This window comes from Vigna unguiculata, chromosome 5, assembly GCF_037176805.1.
Source record: "Vigna unguiculata cultivar grain cowpea cultivar isolate G323 ecotype 2 chromosome 5, ASM3717680v1, whole genome shotgun sequence".
Classification (NCBI taxonomy): domain Eukaryota; kingdom Viridiplantae; phylum Streptophyta; class Magnoliopsida; order Fabales; family Fabaceae; genus Vigna; species Vigna unguiculata.
Window position 1 is genome coordinate 38,742,046 of NC_140796.1, and position 23,074 is coordinate 38,765,119.

At 29.8% G+C, this 23,074-nt stretch overlaps 1 protein-coding gene, 1 long non-coding RNA gene and 1 pseudogene across 2 annotated transcripts; 2 read left to right on the forward strand and 1 right to left on the reverse strand.

Annotated features, from left to right (window-relative positions):
• Positions 1–307: 307 nt before the first annotated feature.
• LOC146886413 (uncharacterized) lies at positions 308–6,225 on the forward strand (annotated as a pseudogene).
• A 1,622-nt stretch (positions 6,226–7,847) lies between these two features.
• LOC114185707 (cytochrome P450 72A68-like) lies at positions 7,848–11,883 on the reverse strand. Its single transcript, XM_028073580.2, has 5 exons — positions 11,523–11,883; positions 9,659–9,876; positions 9,165–9,409; positions 8,503–8,887; positions 7,848–8,432 (listed from the first exon to the last, which is right to left on the reverse strand). Exons 1-5 carry the CDS (start codon positions 11,797–11,799, stop codon positions 8,001–8,003), a joined length of 1,557 nt encoding a protein of 518 aa, XP_027929381.1. The 5' UTR covers positions 11,800–11,883; the 3' UTR covers positions 7,848–8,000.
• Positions 11,884–14,927: 3,044 nt separating this feature from the next.
• LOC146886414 (uncharacterized) lies at positions 14,928–18,428 on the forward strand. Its single transcript, XR_014995380.1, has 3 exons — positions 14,928–15,069; positions 15,212–15,273; positions 17,835–18,428. It is a non-coding gene; the product is annotated as an uncharacterized LOC146886414 (long non-coding RNA).
• Positions 18,429–23,074: the final 4,646 nt, after the last annotated feature.

Here is a 23,074-nt window from a genome sequence, read left to right on the forward strand (position 1 = left end):
TAACAAGTGGTGTTTCATGGGTCATCGACGCATTTTAGAGAGAAGCTATAAATTTAGATTGGTGAAAAAACAATTTTATGGCACAATTGAAGAAAGAGGTGCTACAAAATTATTATCTGGGTTAGAAATTTTGAAACAACTTAATGCCATAACATTTGATAGCAATCTTGAGTCAAGTAGTAGAGGAAACCAATGGAGAAGAAAAAGCATATTCTTTGATCTTCCTTATTGGAAGGACAATCTTTTATGTTATAACCTTGATGTTATGCATATTGAGAAAAATGTGTGTGATAATGTGTTGTATACAATGCTCAAAGATGAAAAATCAAAAGATCATCTTCAAGCTCGTCAAGATCTAAAAGGTATGGGGATAAAAGAAGACCTTTGGCCGGATGAAAATGGAAAATACATTCCTTTGTTATTTACAATGACAAGAGAACAAAGAAAAATATTTCTCAATACATTAAAGAATGTGAAGATGCCAAATGGTTATTCAAGTAACATATCTCGTTGTGTTGATGATGAAAACTATAGGATATTTGGCTTTAAGAGTCACGATTCTCACATCCTCATGCAACATTTACTTCCAATAGTTATTCGAAATGTTTTGCCTAACCATGTGATTGTAGTGTTGTAAAAGATTGAATATCTCAGATCTTGATAAGTTCCAAAATCGAATTGTGCTTACTCTTTGCCATTTGGAAATTCTTTTACCTCCATCATTCATCACTATGATGGTCAATTTAACTTGTCATCTTGTAGAAGAAGTGAAATTAGGAGGACCAGTCTATTACCGTTGGATGTATCCAATTGAAAGATAAATACATGTAGTTATGTTTAACCTATTTATTTTAATTAAAATATTGGTTAAATTATTGTTCCTTTTTGTAGAATGTTAGGACATTTGAAGTCCTTTGTACAAAATAGAGCACAACCTGAAGCATCTATAAGTGAAAGTTATTTAGTTGAAGAGACTCTCACTTTTTACTCATTGTATGGAGAAGTTGAATCAAGGTTGAATAGAAGTCGACGTGTTGATGATCGTCCTAATGAAAGTGAACATCTTCAAATTATTTATCCTCAAATAGGCAGATAAGTGGGAAGTTCATCGACTTTCACTCTTACACCATTAGAGAAATACAAGCACATCGATATTTGTTACTAAATTGTTCAAAAGTTCAACCATATGTTGAGTAAGTATCTAGATATCTTGTATGTGGTGATTAGTTTCCATGAATTCAATTTAACATGATATTCTCTTATGGCAGTGAATTCAAAATATTCACTAAGAGAAAGACAAGAAATCAAAGACTTTCAAATGCAGAGTTAGAAAAGATAGTTAGTAAAGAATTTGCAAATTGGTTTCATCAAAGGGTAAGTTTAAAAATATACTAGTGTAATTTATGATTTAGTTTTATGACTAATATGATTTTTTATATAGGTTACAAATCCTAACAATACAAATGTAATTCTAGATGAACTAAAGTATCTAGCAAGAGGCCCAATGCCAATTGCAAAAAGATATTCTGCATATAATATCAATGGGTACAAGTTTAGAACAGTAGGGCGGGATGAAGGTTTACAAACACAAAATAGCAGAGTTTTTCTAACTTCAAACACATCATGTGTTACAAGCAATAATAATTAAAATTTGAGGCTGGCGAATTTGCCATACTATGGGAAGTTAGAAGACATAATTGAGCTTAACTATTATGGTTTTCTTAGAGTTGTCCTTTTTAGATGCAAGTGGGCTGATACTACATGTTCTAGAGGATTTAGAAAGGATGCTTGGAAATTCACTTTGGTAAACTTTTCTCAATCTATTCATACGGGTGAACTTGAAGAGCATGACCCATATATTGAAGCTTCACAAGCACAAATGGTGTATTATGTTGATGATGAGGTAAATAAGGGATGAAGTGTAGTAGTCCACATGATGCCAAGGAATTTGTATGATGTGGGAGAAGTTGGTGAAGATATTATATTTGAAAGTGAGTCATACCATGAGCAAGATTTGAACAATTAGTAAAAGTATCAAGGTAAGATATTTCTCTTCTTTTGTTGTTTATGTTCTTAGATTGGTACCTTTTCTTTCTTTCTTTTCATTATATATTTTAATCAACCATAATTTTGGGAATTTGAAAGGGTTTAGGGTATTTGTTATACAATAGTGACTATGAAATAAATTACTGTTAAATTTGATAAAGTTGTCGTTGACGCGATCAAATTAATACTACTAAAGTATAGCAACGTCAGTATTGCTAAGATAGTAGTCAACAAAATAGAAAGGGTAAAGTAACCTAAAATCGTCTCCCAACAAACACGGAATTGATTTTTAACAAATTAGTTCTTATAAAATTTATACAAAAGAGTTAATCAAATAAAATAATAAAAATATAGGAGGATTAAGATAAACAAGAAAGAAATAGAAAAGATAAAAACAATAGTAAAGAAAATAGATTGATTTCGTTGCTTTTTCAAAATAGATTCATCATCGGTTATCTAAAGATTATGGCTCAATTAATTATTGTTGTGGATTTACAAATTAATCAATGTAAAGTCTCAATTAATTTATTGGCGTTCTCACTTTTAACCAAACTACAGTCTCAATTAAAAATGAGAACTTTTAGATTATCCATAGTAAATTCAACCAAAGTACAGTCTCAATCAAATTTTACTATGCCTAATCATGTCTATTCTTTTATCTCCTCACTAAATAAAAAGCTTAATTAATCAAAGTAAAGTCTCAATTAATTTTAGTTAGAGTAAATACCTATAATCAAAGTAAAGTCTCAATTATTGGTAAAAACTCATTCAATCACATGAAAGTTTCTAAATAAAATCAAAGTAAAGTCTCAATTAAATTTAAAAACCCTTGAACTCATATGATCAACATGCATATAGATTTAAAATCATTACTTTTTACGTGATTCAAAGATAAAAGACATAGATGAATGAAAACCTCAACAATAATATAGAATCAACCCAAGAAGTTTAGCACTCCATGAAACACAAAATAAAATAAAGTAGAAGAAGAAAGGAGAGAGAAAGAAATTAGCCCCCCCTAAGGGTTCCTAAATTCCGAAGTGCCGAGCTTTTTTTTTCTACTTCTCCCTTGGTCTCTTTATATAGGACTTGGACTGGGTTTTTCGGTTGCTAAAACCTCTCAAATATATTTTAAAATAAAGATAAATATTATTTATCTTTATAGTTATTTCAAAAATATTTGGAGAGATATAGACTATTTGACAAATATAGTTGGTTGATAATACCAATATCTAATATAATTCAATAAATTAATTAATTAAAGATATATGATAAATTATCACCAATTAATATTTGTATTAATTTTTCAAATCAACCTTTTGCAATCTCCTCAAATTATCTTCTAAATAATCCAATATCTTCGAGATATATTTGTTTGTTGTGGATCTAAAAAGATTCAAGAAGATCTTGTCATATTTAAAAGGATTTGGTAGTTATTATCTTTTAATATTTTATGATATAATTAAATAAGATAATTATTTAAAAATATCAAATAAAATATTTAAAGATATATTTTTCCCAAATTATCTTCTATCATAAAGATAAAGAAAACCACAAAGTCCAATTTTTTTGTTGCTCTTTTCTTGGTTTAACCAAACTTCTTAACTTTTTCAAGCTTTTCTTGTCGTCCTCATGCAATGTTTGGCTTGGATTTTTGTGATTTTGCTAATTTCTTATTCTTGGATTTATCTTTAAGGTGTCATGAAGCTTTAAGCAATTTATTTCCACACCTCTATGAGCTCAACTTAGCTGCAGTTGCACTAACACACCTCAAAATATGCAAAGAACATTTATGCAACTAAAAATCTATTTTTAACATGTTTTTGTATCTCATGCTCAATAAACCCAATTATAGGAAATCCCAATTAAATCAATTTTTAAACACACAAATTCAATTAAATACCCATAATTAAACATTAAATGAGGGCAAAAATACGCACTCATCAATTACTTTTGTTTTTTATTCATTCACCTATTGTGGAAGTGCTGTTATCGTGTTGATAATTGGCGTGTGCATTTTTGGTTAATTTCATTTTTTAAAGATGTTTTAGATAACCCTCGTTAATTTATTGGAAACAATGTTTTATTTATCGAAAGAACGAGATAAAAGTAGAAATTGATGCTACTAAAATTTGAAAGGTGATTTATTTAACTTGTCATGAATATTTGATGAATTTCTAAGTTGGTTGGGCACTTTATTGAGAGCCTTTTTCTTTTATAGGTGGTTGTGATTGAATATTATGACATGACATATGTTGAAAAATAGATTTTTCTTTCATAAATTGCTATGATTGGGAATTAGATAAATTTGAATGCAACAAACCTCTTTTTTTGATAAAATATTCAATGGTTAGATCACAAGCTGGTTTATACAATTATTTACTGAATCTTTAAACGAGTTCTAAAATGATTGATGCTGGAAGAACTTACTGCACGAAAAGTATTCATTTTAAACAATTCTTTCAAGATCTAATGAGTATGTTGGATTATAATGGTAGTTGTCTTTTATTATATTGTGAATGAAATGTAGAAGAAATCAATATTCATGTGTACTTTTATATTTACATGAGAAAATGACACAAGAAACGAGTCAAAGTGTTAATTCTAATGAAATCTCAATTGATGATTGTGTTAGTAAAGTGTTAGGAAAGGATCATTTTGGACGTGTACGTTGCTTAGGACTAAAAGGTCTTCAGAATGTTGCATTTCAATCCAGGACTAGATTTAGTAATGCAGGGCAAAATTTCTCACATTTTGGTTCAGTTGAAAGTTCTCAATTGAAAGAGCAAGTTATTAGTCTAAGGGAAAAGTTAGCAACTTCTAAAAAAAATTTAAAGACAATAAAAACTGTCATGCTTGCATACATCCAAATGAAGGAAGGGCATATTCCTCATGAGTTGGGTGTCATGTTTGATAATGAGACTAATGTAATTGTAAGTGCTTTATAGTTTGTGTGTATAATTTAATATCTTGTGTATTCTTTTTAAATATACTGGCATGATATGATTTTAAATTTTAATTTCACAGGATGAAGAGAGTTACCAAGAACTGCCAACATCGCGCGGAGGATCATCACTTGATAGTAATTTCCATGGAGTTTGAACTATATGTTATGATATTCCAAGACTTAGTTAGATTAATTTGACATATCTCTTACATATGTTAGGATTTTTTCAATCCTTCATTCTGCACTTTATAATTTGTAATTTGCTTTGCAACATACTATTTCCTTGCTTACTGGCCATAGGTATATGGGATTTTGTAGTGTTATTTTGTGTAGTTAATGGTAGAGTTAATAAAAAATATTGATCACTTTTTTATGGAGAAGAGAGAACATAATTTTGATTAGGCAGGTAAATATTTGTAAAGAGCATGTTGTCCAAGCTTCTTTCATTGACCCTACCCATGTGAAAATTCTTTCACATATATTTAATAATTTAATAAATAAGTAAATAGAGAATAGTATTTTCTATAATAAATGAGTAAATAATTTTTTTTAAAATAAAATAGATAAATGAAATATTGGTTAACATTTGAATGAAAAACAATTACTAAATACTTTTAGAATATTAAAATTTTTTAAAATTTTTTAAAAAATTTTTTAAATTTTTTTTATGATTTTTAATTGTCAAAATATGATATATTTTGTAGCGGTCTTTAGCCGTCAAAATACGATATATTTTGTGACAGTTTTTAACTGTCAAAATACATTATATTTTGTGGCGGTTTTTAACCATCAAAATATGATATATTTTGTAACGGTGTTTGACCGTCAAAATATGATATATTTTGTGGTAGTTTTTAACCGTCAAAATATAATAACACATCATAAATTAAAAGTAAATTTTGTAGTGATCTTTAACAACTAGAAATTTCTTTTTTCTTTTTTGACAGCAATACGAGCGGTTAATTTTTTTTGTCAAAAACTGTTTTTGACATGCGTAATTCTGACGGTTTTTTAAACCGTCAAAAATTTCATTTGTGGCAGTTTCAATCGCTAAAACTTGTAATTTTAACCGTCACAAATGTTCACTTTTTTTGTAGTGTGAGGTGATAGATTTAACTACTGGTAAGGTCTTCAAAGCACCTGGCGGGGAGATACTTAGGGGTGCTCCTCTCGAGAGGGATCCTTGTCCTGAAGAACTTCTTGAAGGGAACTGTAAGATCTGGGAAAATTAAATAAATAAATAAATTTTTATTTAATAAATGCTGACATCCGATAAAATTGGGGTGTTACAGGAAAACAAACGGGCTTCACCTTGATGGTGCGTCTTCCAGCGGTACGAGTGTGACTCCCCTTTTGAACCTCAAAGATCTTCCTAGTTTATTCTATCGACGCTCAGGGTCGTCCTTCTAAGTTGAGCACCCTTGCCCACTATGTCGGACATCCCTTCCTTGTGGAATCAAGGTGTGTGGGGAGTTTGTGAAGAGTGATTCTATTCCAACTCCCTACGATTTGGAAATGCTGAAGAAGGACAACCTAGAGGTCTATCTGGATTCGGGCAATGTCATGATAACCAAGTGTATGTCCATCATGCGCTTATGTAAGAGTTACATGGTTAAGATCGAGGTAAACTCATAGAAAGATGAGGAGCTCACGAGCTTGAAGGCAGATGTTACCCAACTAAAGGGGACCGAGGAGTCCTTCAAGACTTTGTAGCTAGAGGCGCCCAAGTTGAAGACCGAAAAGGACAACTGAGCTCCACGTTCCAAAGCGAGTAGTATTTAATAAACTCTAAAAAAAGTATTTTATTTGTTTTTTCTCTATTTTAGTTCCTTTAAACATCAACACAATATGAAAACATTATTTTGTATAAATTAATTATCAATTACAATTATTATTATATATTAAACAAGTTCTTTTAGAAACATACTATTTACTATTGTAAGATTGTTACATTAAGCACAAAAAATTCACGAAAGAACTTGTACAAGTTTTCTAGCTTTATCTATGATGCAAAATCATTACTTCAAGTGAACTTCTCAACTTCATACTTTCCATAAGACATCACTAGTTTATTGTGAAATTCGGCACAAGCTCACAATAACAATTTTTTTTTAAAAATACAAGAACTCTTAGAACATCATACACATAAATCAAAAACTTACTAACTAACATATGGTAAAAGCTTTTAATCAATATTAAACGACCTGTACAACAAAAGTATATCAGACGTTTACCATCAGATGATCAACAAAGTAGACTACAAACACCTTTTATAAATTTAGTTTCTAAGTCAATAATATATTGACTTAGAAACTAAATCTATAAAAGGTGTTCAATTGGTGAGGGATTGGATAAGGATTAGCTAGGGAATAGCTACAACCAGTTTGCCAGGGATTACTAGGTATTAGCTACAATCTATTTGCGAAGGATTAGCTACAACCTGTTTGCTAGAGATTAGCTACACCTACTTTGTTAGGGATTAGTTACAACCAGTTTGCTAGGGATTAGCTACAACCTGTTTGCTAAGGATTAGCTAGGGATTAGCTACACCTACTTTGCTAGGGATTATCGAAGGATTAGCTAGAACCAATTTTCTAGGGATTTAGCTACAACAACTTTGCTAGGGATTAGCTACAACCTGTTTGTTAGGGATTAGCTATGGATTAGCTACAATCAGTTTGCTAGAGATTAGTTAGGGATTAGCTAATGATTAGCGACAAAGTGGTTCTCTAGCTACTTAGCTACCTATATTTTAGCTACAACATAATGTCTTCGCTATTTCCTCGCTAATCCTTGTTAATACGTAATTTTCTTGTTGATATATATCAACAATTACAATTTAACACTAGTGCGATTGTAATTTAAAACCTTGATGAATACGTACAAATAATAGTCCCATAAAAAGGTTGGTCGCTATCAATTTTCTTGACATATTATTACATTATAAGTTTTTAAAGAGGAAAATATGAAGTAAAATATGAAGCAAACATTACCAAATCATTATTATTTATATTTCCACTTTACGTAGAATGAGATGAGCACCGTATTGGGGTTGAAGAGTAATCACAGTGATTGGAGCATGAGTATAGGTCGAAGAGAGTTCAAACGAGAAACGTTGTAAAATCATTGACAAAGCAATCTTTGCTTCCAACAAAGAGAAGTTTTGTCCAATGCATATCCTAGGACCACCTCCAAAGGGAATTAGTGAAGCTCTGCCATTTGTGGCCTTTAGAACTCCTTCAGCAAATCTCTCAGGTTTGAACTCTTTAGCATCATCACCCCAGAGCTCACAATCATGATGAACCAAAATTGTTTGCATGGAAAGTTGCATTCCTGCGGCTAATGATAGATTTCCAAGTTTCACATCTTTTCGAACTCTTCGAGCAAGACCAATTACTGGTGAGTATAGCCTGAGAACCTCATTCAAAATCATGGTAACCTGTTGCAAAAATATTCTTAGTAACACGCTAGAGCATGTTATTCAATATGAAATGAGAATATGAACTTACAGTCTTAAGGTGATTCAGTCCATCAAAATCAGGTTTTTGATTGCCAAAAACTTGTAAGACTTCCTCCCTTGCACGTGTTTGCCAATTAGGGTACATACTCAATAATATCATTGTCCAAACAAGCAAAGATGAAGTGGTCTCCTGCCCTGCAAAGTAAAATAATTTGCATTCCCCAATAACTTCTTCAATATTCATTCCAACATTCTTATTGTTTCCCTCTTGCATTTCCTTGTGATTTGACTCCAGTAGTATATCTAACAAGTCATTCTTAGTGGCTTCACCCGCCTTTAGTGCTTTCTCTCTGTTATTAATAATATTCATAAGTGAAGCTTTTATTTCTCTGTCAATTGCATTCATCCTTCTATGTGTAGCAGTGGGTACAAACCTACAAGGGAACATAACCAATCCTCTATTAATCATGATTTGAAGGAAATTCTCTTTTTGATATCAAATAGGTTTCTATGATAGTTTTTTCAGTGCTAAACATAGTTTGATTTTACAAGTTGAAATAGAGAGATATCATAACATGCCACAATATTTGGTAAAGTGGTTCTTGTAAACAAGTTTCTTTGATTCTTAATGATATGTACTGTTTTCTAATCACAATGTCCTTCACAAAAGAATGGAAATTTGGTTTAGTTAAATACACACATTAGTCTTACCTCCATCCAGGGATGTAAACTTTCAACATAAGTTGCACTGTTAGTTGAGTTTGCTCTTTTAGAAGTTGAAATATTCTTCTTCCTTCTTCATAACTGCTTCCAAATGCTGTTCGAGAAATTGCGTCACTAGCCAAAGTCTGAAGGAAAGGCCATACGTCTATTTCACTTGATCCATTGGAAGAAAGCATTTCCTCCCATTTGCTAATCAGATCATCACAACATTTGATGAATAGTGGTAACATGTCCTGGGGTGTAATGCAGAAATAGCGAAGCGTTAAAATTTTCAATGTCAACATAGATTGGTAAATTTCAAACTTCACATCATGTTACATGTACACCAACAGATGTTAGTTCCAAGAGAATACATTTTTTTGTGGAGTAACTTTTACATGCAAAATTAAAGTAACACATTTGCAACTGTGTCTTCCTCACATTTTCGGAAGTTACATTAGTCAATATATATATAGATCTATGTCTAGTAATCAGAAACTAACCTTCAACTTCTCTAAGTTGAAAGCAGGATTGATTATCTTTCTGTGCTTGCTCCACTTTTCTCCATCGAGCCTTACAAGACCAGGAGCTAGTAACCTGAATTGTGGATTCAAATTAATCTTTTCGAAGTCAGTAGGCTTGTTCAATACTTCTTTGATTAGCTCAGGATCAGTGAGGGTCACCCTTGGTACCGGTCCAAACCAAATAAAAGAATTTTTGCCTACATACCATCAACAAACAATATGAATACAGTTAACTTGAATATGAAAAGGAAGAAAAAAAAAGTCAAGAATCGAAAAGAATAGACAAATTTGTGTGTGCTATTTGACTTTGATATATATATATACATATGTGTGTTTCTTGATCTTAGACAAAAGTTGTTAAGATTAAAGAATAAATTCGTGTATTTTTTTTAATTAATCATGTGATAATAGGAATCAATAACAGAAATGAAACAAAATAGTATTGTCTGTACTAAAAACTTGGAAATCATTGGAAACTCCTCTGTAAACCGGTATTTAAACAGAATGATGCAGAAATAGAAATCAAAGGAACTTGGAAAATTGTTTGCAAGAAAGATCAGCAGCCACCTCTATCTATAGTAAGGACTCAAAATATTGTGTACTTATAGCCTTCAAGAGCAGTTCAATAAACCATAAGAACCTTAGAATTTAGAACTAAGCTTTTCATTGCCCCTTCCACCAAAGATCCAAAGATTCAATCAGTATGGTGAGTTTTCACGTAAACCAAGTCCCCTATCTAACACACCACTCTTCTTTTTCGATTTTTATTCTTTGCTTCATCTAAATCCTGTAACTTCAAGGTAGCAATTTCATTCAAACCTTGGGTCATATATGTTTAGATACTTTCTTTCCCATCCAAAAGAAAGGACCAAGCAGAGAATTTATAAGACAGAAGAATATCCTCGTGTCAGGACAAATACCTTTGGGGCATTATGGTTTCGTGTTTTCTAAGCATATTTAGACCGTGCCTGCCTACTCCTCTGACTTATGGACAAATATCTAACATTCCATTATATCATGTGATTGCAAACCTAGTTTCATGTCATTTAATGACAGGGATCTCCAAATTATGATCGTTATATTATTACTAAAGGGATGTGACTGATGTTGATTACATTATGGACCGTACAAAAAGTAGTCTAATTATCTCAAATTATTTTGACAGATTCAGTAAACGAATTCATCATATAATGAACAATTTTCAAATATAGAGATAATGTAATTACAGATAAAAGTTTGGTATCAGTCTGAAATGTCTCACAGAGATTTCTGTGTACTGCTGTAAGTGTGTCTTCAAATACAACTAGTTGGAGTTATAGTTACTGATAAAAAAAAGTGTAAATGCGTAAAACTAACCAATACACTTTGAAATACTAGCTTATCAATTAAATCCACTTATGTACTTTGTAGCTTTTGGAATGTGTCAACCTAGTGGACACTCACCCAGTGTACTCTGAGAAGTCACATTTAGTTACTTACGCACGAGAAAAGTGTCGAATTTTATGAGAGGTTTGGTAATAGAAAATTAGAGTTGCAGGTAGATAGAACTGAATTGGAGAAAAAAAAAACATTTAAAATAGTGAACTTACTTAGTAACTTATTTCCAGATAAAACACTATTTGTTCTGTGACATGTTAATATGTCAGTAGAAAAAACAACATCCATGCAAAGCTATCAAAATCTAACTCATGAAGAAATATTGGGTATCATATGAGTGAAATATTGTGATCTATTCTGAACAACTATTAAGCAAGTTACCATCGGTGCTTCACCCACATAATATACTCGGAAAAACCAAAGAAGGACCTGAACAAAGAAAGACATAACAACAGTTGAAGCATACCATGTGTATTGATACTGTGATGGAAAAAGGAAAACACTCGCGGTACTATGTCGTGTGAGAAGAGATTCATGGGTTTGGAGTAGGCTTCCTTTCTCATCTTCACAAATTCATCGGTGTCTCCAACGAAAAGTTTATATGGATTGCCTTGAAGGCCTTGCTCTCTGAGAAGCCTTTCAAGCCTCTTCGGAGTGAACCATAACCAATTCAGCATCCTCCACGCCCATATCAGAACCAGTATCAGAATCAGCATCAGAATCCTGGTCCACGCTGCTTCCATTTCTCTCTCGCGGAGTTTGGTGGAGCAACCAAAAAGGGCCAAGGGGGTCAACAAGAGATTTCAGTACTTAATGCGTATTTGTTTTGAACATTGCTAGATATCATCGACCAATAAATGCATTAATTTTTCCTAAAATTTGTTTTATATGTAATTATTAATATGTTTTCTTGTTTATGACTTGGCCAATAATAGGAAGTTAGTACGTGTTTCAGTTTTGTACACACTTAAGTAAAATGTTTTTTACTTGAAGGTAAATTTTGATTATTTTAATTTTCAAATGTTATCATTGTTTTAAAAAAGAATAATTGAAACTACCTTCACACGACTCATAGATCATTGGTATGAAGTAATGTTTGAAAAAACTTTCTATTTTTTTAATTAAATTGAATAAAATTAATGAAAATTGAAATTAAATTGAATATAAGATACATGGTATATTAATTTAACATGTAGTAGTGATATTGACTTAATATGTAGTACTGAAATGCCACATGTACAATACTGACTTGACATGTAAATAACCTTTTTTAAAATTAAAAAAAATTAAAAAAATGATAAAGTGATATGTAACGATCACCGTTTATCTTTTGTTAATAATTTAAATGGCGTCTAGAAAAAAAAATTAAATTGACCATAATTTACAAAAATTATAACTTTTTCAAATATTTTGAAAAACAGAGAACGAGAAAAAATAAATTTTATGAAAATTGAGATCAATGATTTGAGATCAGTGATGTATTTAAGCTTCTTTTATACATGATACTACGATACATTTTACTATATATATACTTATATAAACATATAGAATATATGAATAAAATATAAAAAGTTTCTTTGGATTACGTATCTTATATATTTTTCATATATCTCATTTCATGGTTGGTTCTCCTATTTTGTAAAACCCAAAAATTCTCAAGTATTTTCTTTTTGTCACCATGCAACTTTTCTTCTACCCAGTGTCAAGATTGACGGCATTACCTAATTCGTATACTTCAATTTGGGTCTTACGAAAATTAGTACGTAAAACAAAACAAACATTATCCCCGAACAGCATTGGTGTTAGGAGACTCGACATTATCCGTGATCCCCGCTCATGTATGATTTTATTTTAAAATACTATCGTAAACACATCCGCGAGATTTTTTTAAATATATATGATATTATATTAGTAGATGATAATATTATAATATTATTAAATTATAATATTATTAAGTTAATATATAAACTAAAATTATCTTTATTAAAAATAAAGTAAAATAAACAGATGAAATAATAACTATTGATAGAGAAAGAAGAAGAGAAGAAACAGAGATAGCCGATTTTATAAAAAAATTATAAAAGTAACGGTTATTTTTTTAAATTTAATAAATTATTATATTTAAAGGGTAAAATTGGTATTTTAAAATGTGTACACAACAAGAAGAATTCCCTTTATTATTGTTATAGATAAAATAATTTAACAAGGATTAAATAAAATAGTAAAAATATTAGGTTTTATTTTCAAATAGAAGTGTCCATATCTGATTTTGACCAAAACAAACCCAACATTTCACATTCAGAATTTCTAAAGTTAAAAATAATATGGATATATATATATATATATATATATATATATATATATATATATATATATATATATAAAGTAAAAGTAAAGAAAAATACATAACAAAATCAAGCCATTCTATGGATATTTTCTAAACTTTTCGTCATTTTGTTGGAAAATCCTCATTTGGATTAGTACAACAAAAATTAAAATTGATAACATACAGTTGTGTTCTAGAACACCTAAAAATACAAACCAGTTTTAGTTGTCCAAATTGAAGAGTAGAATGACAAAGTATGTCTAGGCTATACTAGATATTTTAAGTTGCGTGTAAGAATGAAGATAGGTTTGTGCATAACTATCGCATTCCTTTCCCATACTCGTCCACATCTTTATTTTGGTGTCTAGGGATGTAAACAGGGCGGGTAGGATACGGGTACCTGCTGGATAAATATATGTCCCGTGCTCGTATCCATATCTGTTATGTATTCGTTATGCGGATACTTGTATAATTTTTTAATATCCATATGTACTTACAGGTATTTACAAAAAAATAAAAACAAATATTTAACAACATATTTTAATCGTAAATTCAAATAAAATAAAAATACATAACATTCGTAAATTTTAAACAAAGTCCAAATAACCCATTTAAATAGTGTTGAATAACAATTTACAAAGAAATGATTTTTTTTAAAACTAATTGATAAAAAAAATAACTCACTCAAAATCAATATATTAATATTTTAATCATGTTTTTTAATTTTTTTAAATTTAAATTAGAGTATAGCGGGTACGGGTATCCACGACTATGGATACTATGATACCCGTATTTTTTTTGTCATCTCTACTAGTGTCCATTTAAATTACAAAACTAAATAAACTCATATTTCATATCAATTTTGTTTTGACATTTTTTTGTAGGAAATACTTATAAATTTTGTTATGAAAAAAAAAATTGCAGGAAATTGCTACCAATTTTTTTGTAAAATATTTTGTATAAAAAACTTTTCACAACAAATTTTGAAGGAAATACTTACGAATTTTATAATTTTGTAGAAAATAATTACCCACGAAAGAATTACCTGCCAACTAAAATTCTTAGAAAAAATAGTAGGAAAAAGTCTTTTCTTGTAAATTTTTTTAACAAATTTGCAAGAAAATTCCCATGCAATAAGAGAATTTTTAGTAGTGTTATTAAAATAGTCAATATTATAAATAAAAAATTATAATTGATCACTAAATTTATTACTAATTAATTAGAGACCAATTTAGAAACTAAGTTATTTTGGTCTCCAAAACCTAAGTAGCTAATTTTAAAAACCAATTTAGTGACCCATTATAATTTTTTATTCACAATAGTGACTATTTTAGTAACCAATAATTTTGGATTTTGTATATTGGCATCAAAATTGGTCACTATAGTTATTAATACTTATTGGTCATTAAAATTGGTCACCATTTAGAAGTTTTTTTAGTGTATATTATTATATTATTTATATTAATTTTTTTTAAAAAAAACTTTTCTCTTTAAAATCACGTGCAACCCCTCAATTTCTTTTTCTTCTTTCTTTCGTTTCTCTACATCGTACCTTCATCTCTTTTTCCCCTTCACCTTTCTGTCTCAATTTTCACCATCAATTTCTCATCCTTTTCAAAATCAAATCGCATCACAGTGAAATTGAGGAGCCAAGGAACATTTTGGGCCGATCAATTTCTTCTTTTGAGTAAGTTCATTTCTACACCCTTTTTCTTTAAAGCATTTTGTTTTCCTCTTACTTGTGGCTTTTCTACGTTGTAGGCAGATCTCTCTCTATGAGAGATAATAAAATCATGCTCTAGTTGTTAATCAAACTTTTCTTTGTGTAGATAGAGCTATTTTATGCTTTGAAGTTATGTAAGGGAAGACACTATTGGGAATCTACCTTAAGGTAAGGGAAACTGATCATTTATAAGTTATTAATTTTATTGAAATATTGAGTCTTGGTTTTGAGATTTAATTTGGGGTGCTGTAAAATTCTCCAATTGCATGAAATAAAACACATTATGTACTGTGTACGATTGAGAGGTGACAAATTTATGTTTTTCTAAATAGGTGGAGGTAATAAATTTATATTAGAAAAATTATGATAAGAGTTGAGAGGTAATTAATTCCTTTTTCAAGAGAAAGGCTTGTGATGATGATGAAAAAAATGCATCTACGTGAACTAAATTGGAGAAATTTCATGTAAAACCCAAAAATTGAAGAAAATGATAAACAACTCTCTAAAGTTCCTAGAGTTACATATAATGAATTTGAAAATTCTTTAGAACGTGACCTAGGGAAGCACCTCAAATTTGGCAAAACCAATCAAATAAAATTGATGAGGTACGAAGTGCTTATCTAAAATGGGGTCCATATTGTCGCCACCATAGTTTATTAAGGTCAACTATAGAAAAACCTTAAAGATTATAGTCTTTGAAACCAAGTTTAGGTCTGGGAGCCGGTTACGTGTGGGGAAGGTATTAATACCCCATAACGTCCATCCAAAGACGATTCCTTTAAATTAAGTGTGCAAAATTAATGCAATTTTTTAAATATTTAGTTTCCTGCAAAAATCAAACAAACAAACAAATACGAAATATTAAAGAAAATATTATTGAAATTTTTAGTTGGGTTCGACAAGGATTGACCTTGCTCCTACGTATCTCCATTCACAATAGAGAATCAAGGTTACGTAATTCTTTAAAAAACTATTTGGAAAATAATCTTTAAAAACATTTTAAATTTTTGGGAGATGAACCCGACAAGGAATTGACCTCGCTCCTATGTATTTCCATTCAAAAGGGAAAATAAGGGATAATGTAATTCTAAAATAAAAAAACTATTTGAAAAAGATGTGATTTTTGGAAGGTGAACCCGACAAGGATTGACTTTGCTCCTACATATCTCCAATCAAAATGGAGAATTAGTGAAAATGTAGTTCTAGATAAGAAAAACTATTTAGAAAATATGTAAGAGTTTGTAAACTTGAATTGTTTAAGAGAGGTTTTGTATATTGTAAAAAGTAATTATTAAGTAGGTTTGAGACTCAACATGATAGCTAATGCTAGGAAAATCTGATTATCACGCAAGTCCGAGACTCAACATGATAATTAATGCTATGAAAATAAGATTGCCAAGCGAATCCAGGACTCAACATGATAATTAAAAAGTATATATAAAAAAAGATTATCAAGCGAGTTGGGACTTGACATGATAATTAAAGTTATAATAAGAAAGATTATCGAGTGAGTCGGGACTCAACATGATAATTAAAGTTATAAAAAGAATGATTATCAAACGAGTCTGAGCCTCAACATGATTATTAAAGTTGTAAAAAGAAAGATTATCAAACGAGTCTGGAACTTGACATGATAATTAAAGTTATAAAGAGAAAGATTATTAATCGAGTTCGGGACTCGACATGATAATTAAAGTTATAAAAAGAAAGATCATCAAACGAGTCTGAGTCTTGACATTATAATTAAAATTATAAAAGGAATGATTATCAAACGAGTCTAAGACTCGACATGATAATTAAAATTGTGAGAAATAATGATTATCAAGCGAGTTCGGGACTCTACATGATAATTAAAGTTATGAAAAATAATGTAGATCAAGTGAGTCTGAGACTTGACATGATAACTAATTATGAAAAATAATGATTATCAAGTGAGTTTGAGACTCGACATGATAACTAATGTTATGAAAAATAATCATTATCAAGCGAGTCTAAGACTCGAAATGATAAATTAATGTTATGAAAAATAATGATTATCAAGTGAGTCTGAAACTTGACATGATAATTAGTATTCTGAAAATAATGATTATCAAGCGAGTTCAATACTCAACATGATATTATTATGATAATTAATATTAAGAAATTTCGACTATCAAATAACTCTGAGATTCAACATGATAATTAAAGTTATGAAAATAATGATTATAAAACAAGTCTAAGACTCGATATGATAATTAAAATGATGAAAATAATAATTATCAAACAAGTTCGGAACTCGACATAATAATTAAAGTTATGATAAAAAGATTATCAAGCGAGTCTGAGACTCAACATCATAATTAAACATGAAAAATAATAATTATCAAGCAAGTCCGGAACTGAACATGATAATTAATTTAAAAAAAAATTGGCTTGAAATTATTATATATATTTAAAAAGATATTCTATTGTTGGAAATCAATCTACTAATTCTATGGTTTTTGACAAAAATGTGTTATGCATAGGGAGGATATAATACAATATTATAACAAAATAAAGACTAATAATTATAACGAAACCTGGACTAATTAATGACTTACGAGAATGACATTAATGACCTAAGAGAATAGCTTTTGAAAGGGCATAGAGGAATATGATTTCTCAATTCGAAGATAAAAATTGGTGCTTTCCATGCGCTCACTTTTTGAACGCAAACGACATCATTTAAATGCCCCTGCTCCATGCTTTAGGTGAGAAATGAAAAGGAGAAAGAAACAATGCTCCAATAGTGGCAAGTGCCTGCAACCTTGTCAACTACAATACCATTCTCACAGTGGAATCAAGGATCGTGTGCCACCATCTCATTGAACACTCTCTCGGCTTGCTTAGAGGTACGAGGAACAACATTTTCGCGACGAACAGTGGTTGTTTGATAAGTCAAAGAGCATACCCTTTAGAAAGCAGTTGCCTTAAATGACGAACATGTAGATGTCATCAACCCGTCGACGTCCTTTCCATGCATAAAACCAAAGGATTTAGTCATTGTATTTTGTTCAGGTTTTGGCCTTTCACTGTGGCGTTTGCACCGGTGGGAGTTGGGGTCAATATTACCCGTGGTTCATGCAACACTCAACATTGACCTTAAGTAAAGTAACGCATTAAAAACCATACAACAGTTAAACTATAATTCGAAGAGTTTCAATAAATGCTCATTAAACATATAAGGAGAATCAAACCTTTCACTATGATATGACATTCCTTGGATCAACAAAAAATTCTTAAAGCCTCTCGCTCGGTCTTGCACCACTTTTCTTGAGTTTCTGGATCCGCACTATCATCTTCCTTTTCCAATCTATGTTTGATAACTTTTTCTATGAAAACCGATTTTTTCCTATTCCTTGTTTGACGAGTTTCGGTATCATTCCTCTCTTCCTTTTTAGTTGTGTTTTCTCTCTTATCTTCTCATGGCTTTATCTTTGGCGGCTTTCACTCTCCAAAAAATGTTTTTTTCATGTCGCTTCTTTTTGTGTTTGGTACCATGGTATGTCATTTCTTAGTGTGAGTTGTTTTAGGATGATCATTAATGGAGGGTCATGAGAGTGAGATCCAAAAATGATATTTTTAACCTTGAGAAGAAGATGTTAGTGGATAAAGAAAGAATGTCTAGTTATGTGTTGTGTGAAAACCTTAGTTTTAATGAAGCGAAAAAAAAAAAAGAAAAAAGAACTCGAGGAACGGGCGTGAGAGAGTATGAGATTCTGAGACCTTTTTTTATATTTTTAGTATCGTCTAAGATATTAAGTGTGAGTGGAGGTTGAGAGAAACATGAAGAGAATCTAGGTTGTGGGAGTAATGATGTAATTGAGTAACGGTAACATATAACAAATTATTATAAAAAATACTTTTCTTACTATTTTTTAATTTTAATTTTATTTCTTCTTCAGTAGAAACTATATATATTTTTTAGGTTTTATTTTTATTAGTTTGTTTTATATACATATTAGCCTAATTATTTGTTAAACAACAATATTTTTATAGTTTTTTGTATCGTTATCTTTTTTCCATTTTGTTTTAAATTCACATTTATTTTATAAAAATATTTTTATTATTTAAAAACTCTTTTTCTATTTCCAATTTATTATTATTACTATTATTATAAAACTCTCTTTTTTTATTCTTATTCTTAATCATAAAAATTATTTTTATGTTTTTTGGTGTTTATCTTTTAAAAATTTATTTTCATTATAAAAGTTATTTGTCTTATTTCTTTTCTATTAAAAAAACTTTTAGTTAGTTTATTATATATTTAAATTAGTTGTCTAGGAAATAAGAAAATTAAGATTATTATTATTAAAAAAATTCATTTTATTTTATTTTATATTTAGCCACCTGGACGAAATTGGGTGTTGACATATATCAAATGTTTCTAGAAAATTATTTGTGGTTTTGTAAAGATGATCATCTAAGAAGATTTGAATACACATGGTTTAGCTTATTTCCTTTATGATTAGAGTATTCTCTATTAAAAGATGCTGCATATTGCTTATCTTGCTATCTTTTTAGTAAAAAACCAAGTGGGCGTCCTAATTAAGATGTGTTTATTATTACAGATAATTGACTTTTCATTCTAATTTGAAATGAGTTTATTGTCATCAACATGTTGTAACTTTGTCGAGTGTCTTTTTATAGGTTTTAAAATTTGGAGGAAAGTTAATAATGGAAAAAATTATGCTTTTCTTAAACACACAGGGAACGTACCTTGTTCACCACACAATATTGTAGTGAGAGCTTATTAAAACTTGTTAAATTAAAATTGTCATATTAGAAATGTTTTGGAAGTGCAAAGCTCAAATCAAATTATGAAGAATCGGTTGCGTCTCAAGACTTCAATTGGCACAATTTGTTTTTTTTTTATCACTTCAAGCTTATGCCTTTAGAGATCATCATGAAACTACTGAATTGAGGAACTAAGGTAATTTTGTTGAGATGATAAAAATCATAGAATCATACAATGATAAAGTTGTAAAAATTGTGTTAGAAACTGCTTCATAAAGTTCCGAATATACTTTACATAAAATTCAAAAACAGTTATTGAATATTCTTTCTAGTAAAGTGAAAAACCAGATTCATGAGGAAGATGGGGATTCCAAGTTTTGAATAATAGTTGATGAAGCTCACTGAATAAAAAAAGATCAAATGGCTCTTGTTTTGAGATTTATTGATAAAAAGGGTTTTATACAAGAGCAATATTTTAATATTATGCATGTTAAAGACACTGCAACATTAATTTTGAAGAATGAATTGTGTGTTGTACTTTCTTGACATAATCTTAATGTTTCTAATATTTGTGGTCAAATGTATGATGATGCTAGCAATATGAGAGAAGAATGGAATGGATTAAAAGCATTGTTCTTGAGTGATTGTCCTTATGCATATTATGTTCATTGATTTTCTCATCGATTAAATCTTGCCTTGGTTGTTGCATAAAGAGAAATTATTCAAATTCATCAGTTCTTTTCACAATTGACTTTTATTATGAATATAGTTTGCTCTTCTAGTAAATGTCATGATGAGTTACAGGTTACCAAGTTAGATGAAATTGCACATTTGTTAGATAATAATTAATGGGCGTGAAGATGGTAAAAGGAAAAATCAAATTGGTACTTTAAAATGAGCAAGGCATACCCATTAGTGTGAGGAATTTTAGGGATAACAAATGTTCTTTGTTAACCATTGCAACAACTATATCAAGATATAGTTAATGTTATGCATTTAATTTGTTCTACAAAAGTACTTATTAGAAATTCGAGAGAAAATGATTGGGATAAGTTCTTAAAAAATGTGACTTATTTTTGTGAAAAAAATGACATTCAGGTGCCTTAATTTGGGGCTTCTTGTGTAGTAGGGCAAGGACACTCTTGTCGTTTAAAAGGTCATATTATAGTCGAACATTATTTGAGAGTTGAAATATTCTTTGTTACAACTGATAAGCAATTACAAGAGTTAAATTGTAGATTTAATGACCAAACAAATTGAGTTATTATTAATGACCAAGCAATGGAGTTATTAATTCTAAAGCAATGAGATTCTCATAAAGGTTTTAATATTGATAAAATTTGCATTTATGTAGACACGTATTATCCCATGGATTTCAATGAGCAAAAAACACTTCAAAAAATAATGTAAATTTTGACGGTTATTTTCGTAAAATGTGGCAATTTTAACCATCACAATTTACATCTGTGGTGGTTTTGAAAACCACCGCAATTTATGTTGCCACAAAGTTTAATGTGGCAGTTTCAAGCTAACCGCCGCAACAACTGACATTTATTACATTGTAAAAAGTTGCGGTTCCGTGAGGTAAATTACGACAATTAAAATCTTCGTAATTTTTTAAATAGAAATAAAATATACCAAAAATAGTGACACATAAAAATGTCATAACTCATATTATATTACAACGTTTATAGTTGTCGCTATTATCAAATATCATAATTTAAGTATTTTATTATTACTATTATCCACATATATTTATAATTTCATAATTTAATAAATTTTTAATAATGAAAATTTAAAATATATAAAAAATAATGACACTACATAAAAAAAATTAACAAACATTATTTCTTATTAAAGATAACAAAATAATTACATCAAAGTGTCATGTTCGAGTATACAAAAAAAATAAAAGAAATACAACATTACATAATCATCATGCAATTCTACAACTAGGTTTTTATTCTAATCTTAAAATATTTTGCTTCCACCACTTGATCCAATTACATCATTTGAAGATGGCACGTCACTCCCAACATCTAGTGCCTGCAATGAATAAAGAATGAAAACTCTTTGTGTGCCAGAGCAAGTTCAGCTTTGCAATTGCAGTCTAGTTTAAGGGTTTCACAATCGCTTCTTCTTCAATAATATCATCTCCATCCTCATTTTCAAATTAACCAAAACATTTAGAACCACAAGATGGTTAATGATATGGCTTGATTTGAAGGCCTAACTTCAAGCCATTAACTGATATTTTGAAATGTATAAATTAGAAAGGTTATCATAAACATGTCCTAAACATGAATTTGAGGATAAATTCTCTTCAAGAAGGAGGGTATGATAGATGACTATATCCTAAACATATATAAGAAGAATTTAAGGAAGAACTTTTTCAATTCAAAGGATCTATGAAAAGGTCAAAGATCAGAACATGTCTCCTTGAAGCTCATAATGTTCCATGAAGGAGGAAATTTAAAGAATATGAAGATCATGAACACATTTGAAGAATAGTTACTAGAAAAATTAATTTATATTTCTATGTTTTTGGGTTTTGGGCTTTCTTCTAGAAATTAGTTTATGTTTTTATGTTTTTGGGCTTGAGCTTTCTTTTAAAGTTTCTCGGTTTTGTTAAACTTATGTTCATATCAATAGAGGTACAAAAAACTAATGTAAAGACTTTTGAGTTATAGTATATATTTGAGAGAGGATTTTCTTGGTTCTTGATTAGAACTCTGATTTTTATCAAAGATTAACATCTTTGTGGGGAATCTTCACTTGACTTATCAATCTGCTAGATTGTGGCTTCCTCCATCTCTATATTATTTTGTGTTCTTCTCTTATTTATTTGTGTTGTGCCTCTTAAGGATTCAAATTTAGAAGCGATCGTACTCTTTCCTAGATAGGATTGTATGATCTAGTATCTAGAGCAAAGTTCTCTTTTGAATTTCCTCTTCTATCTTATTTTTCTATCATATGAAAAATAAAAAATAAAAACTATTTTCTTTGAATATTTGTGTTATGTGCTTTGTTTTGATTTTTTTTTGTTTCATTATTCTTAGAATTTTGTAAGGAGTAAAAACCCTAAGGTTTTATCCAATTACGTCAAGTTTTTACTTTGTTGTGTTTTTTTCTTGTTGTTTGTTTACATTGTGTATTTCTAAATTTGATTTGTGTAAATTATTTATTTTTATGTTTTCTGTTAATTATAGTCCTA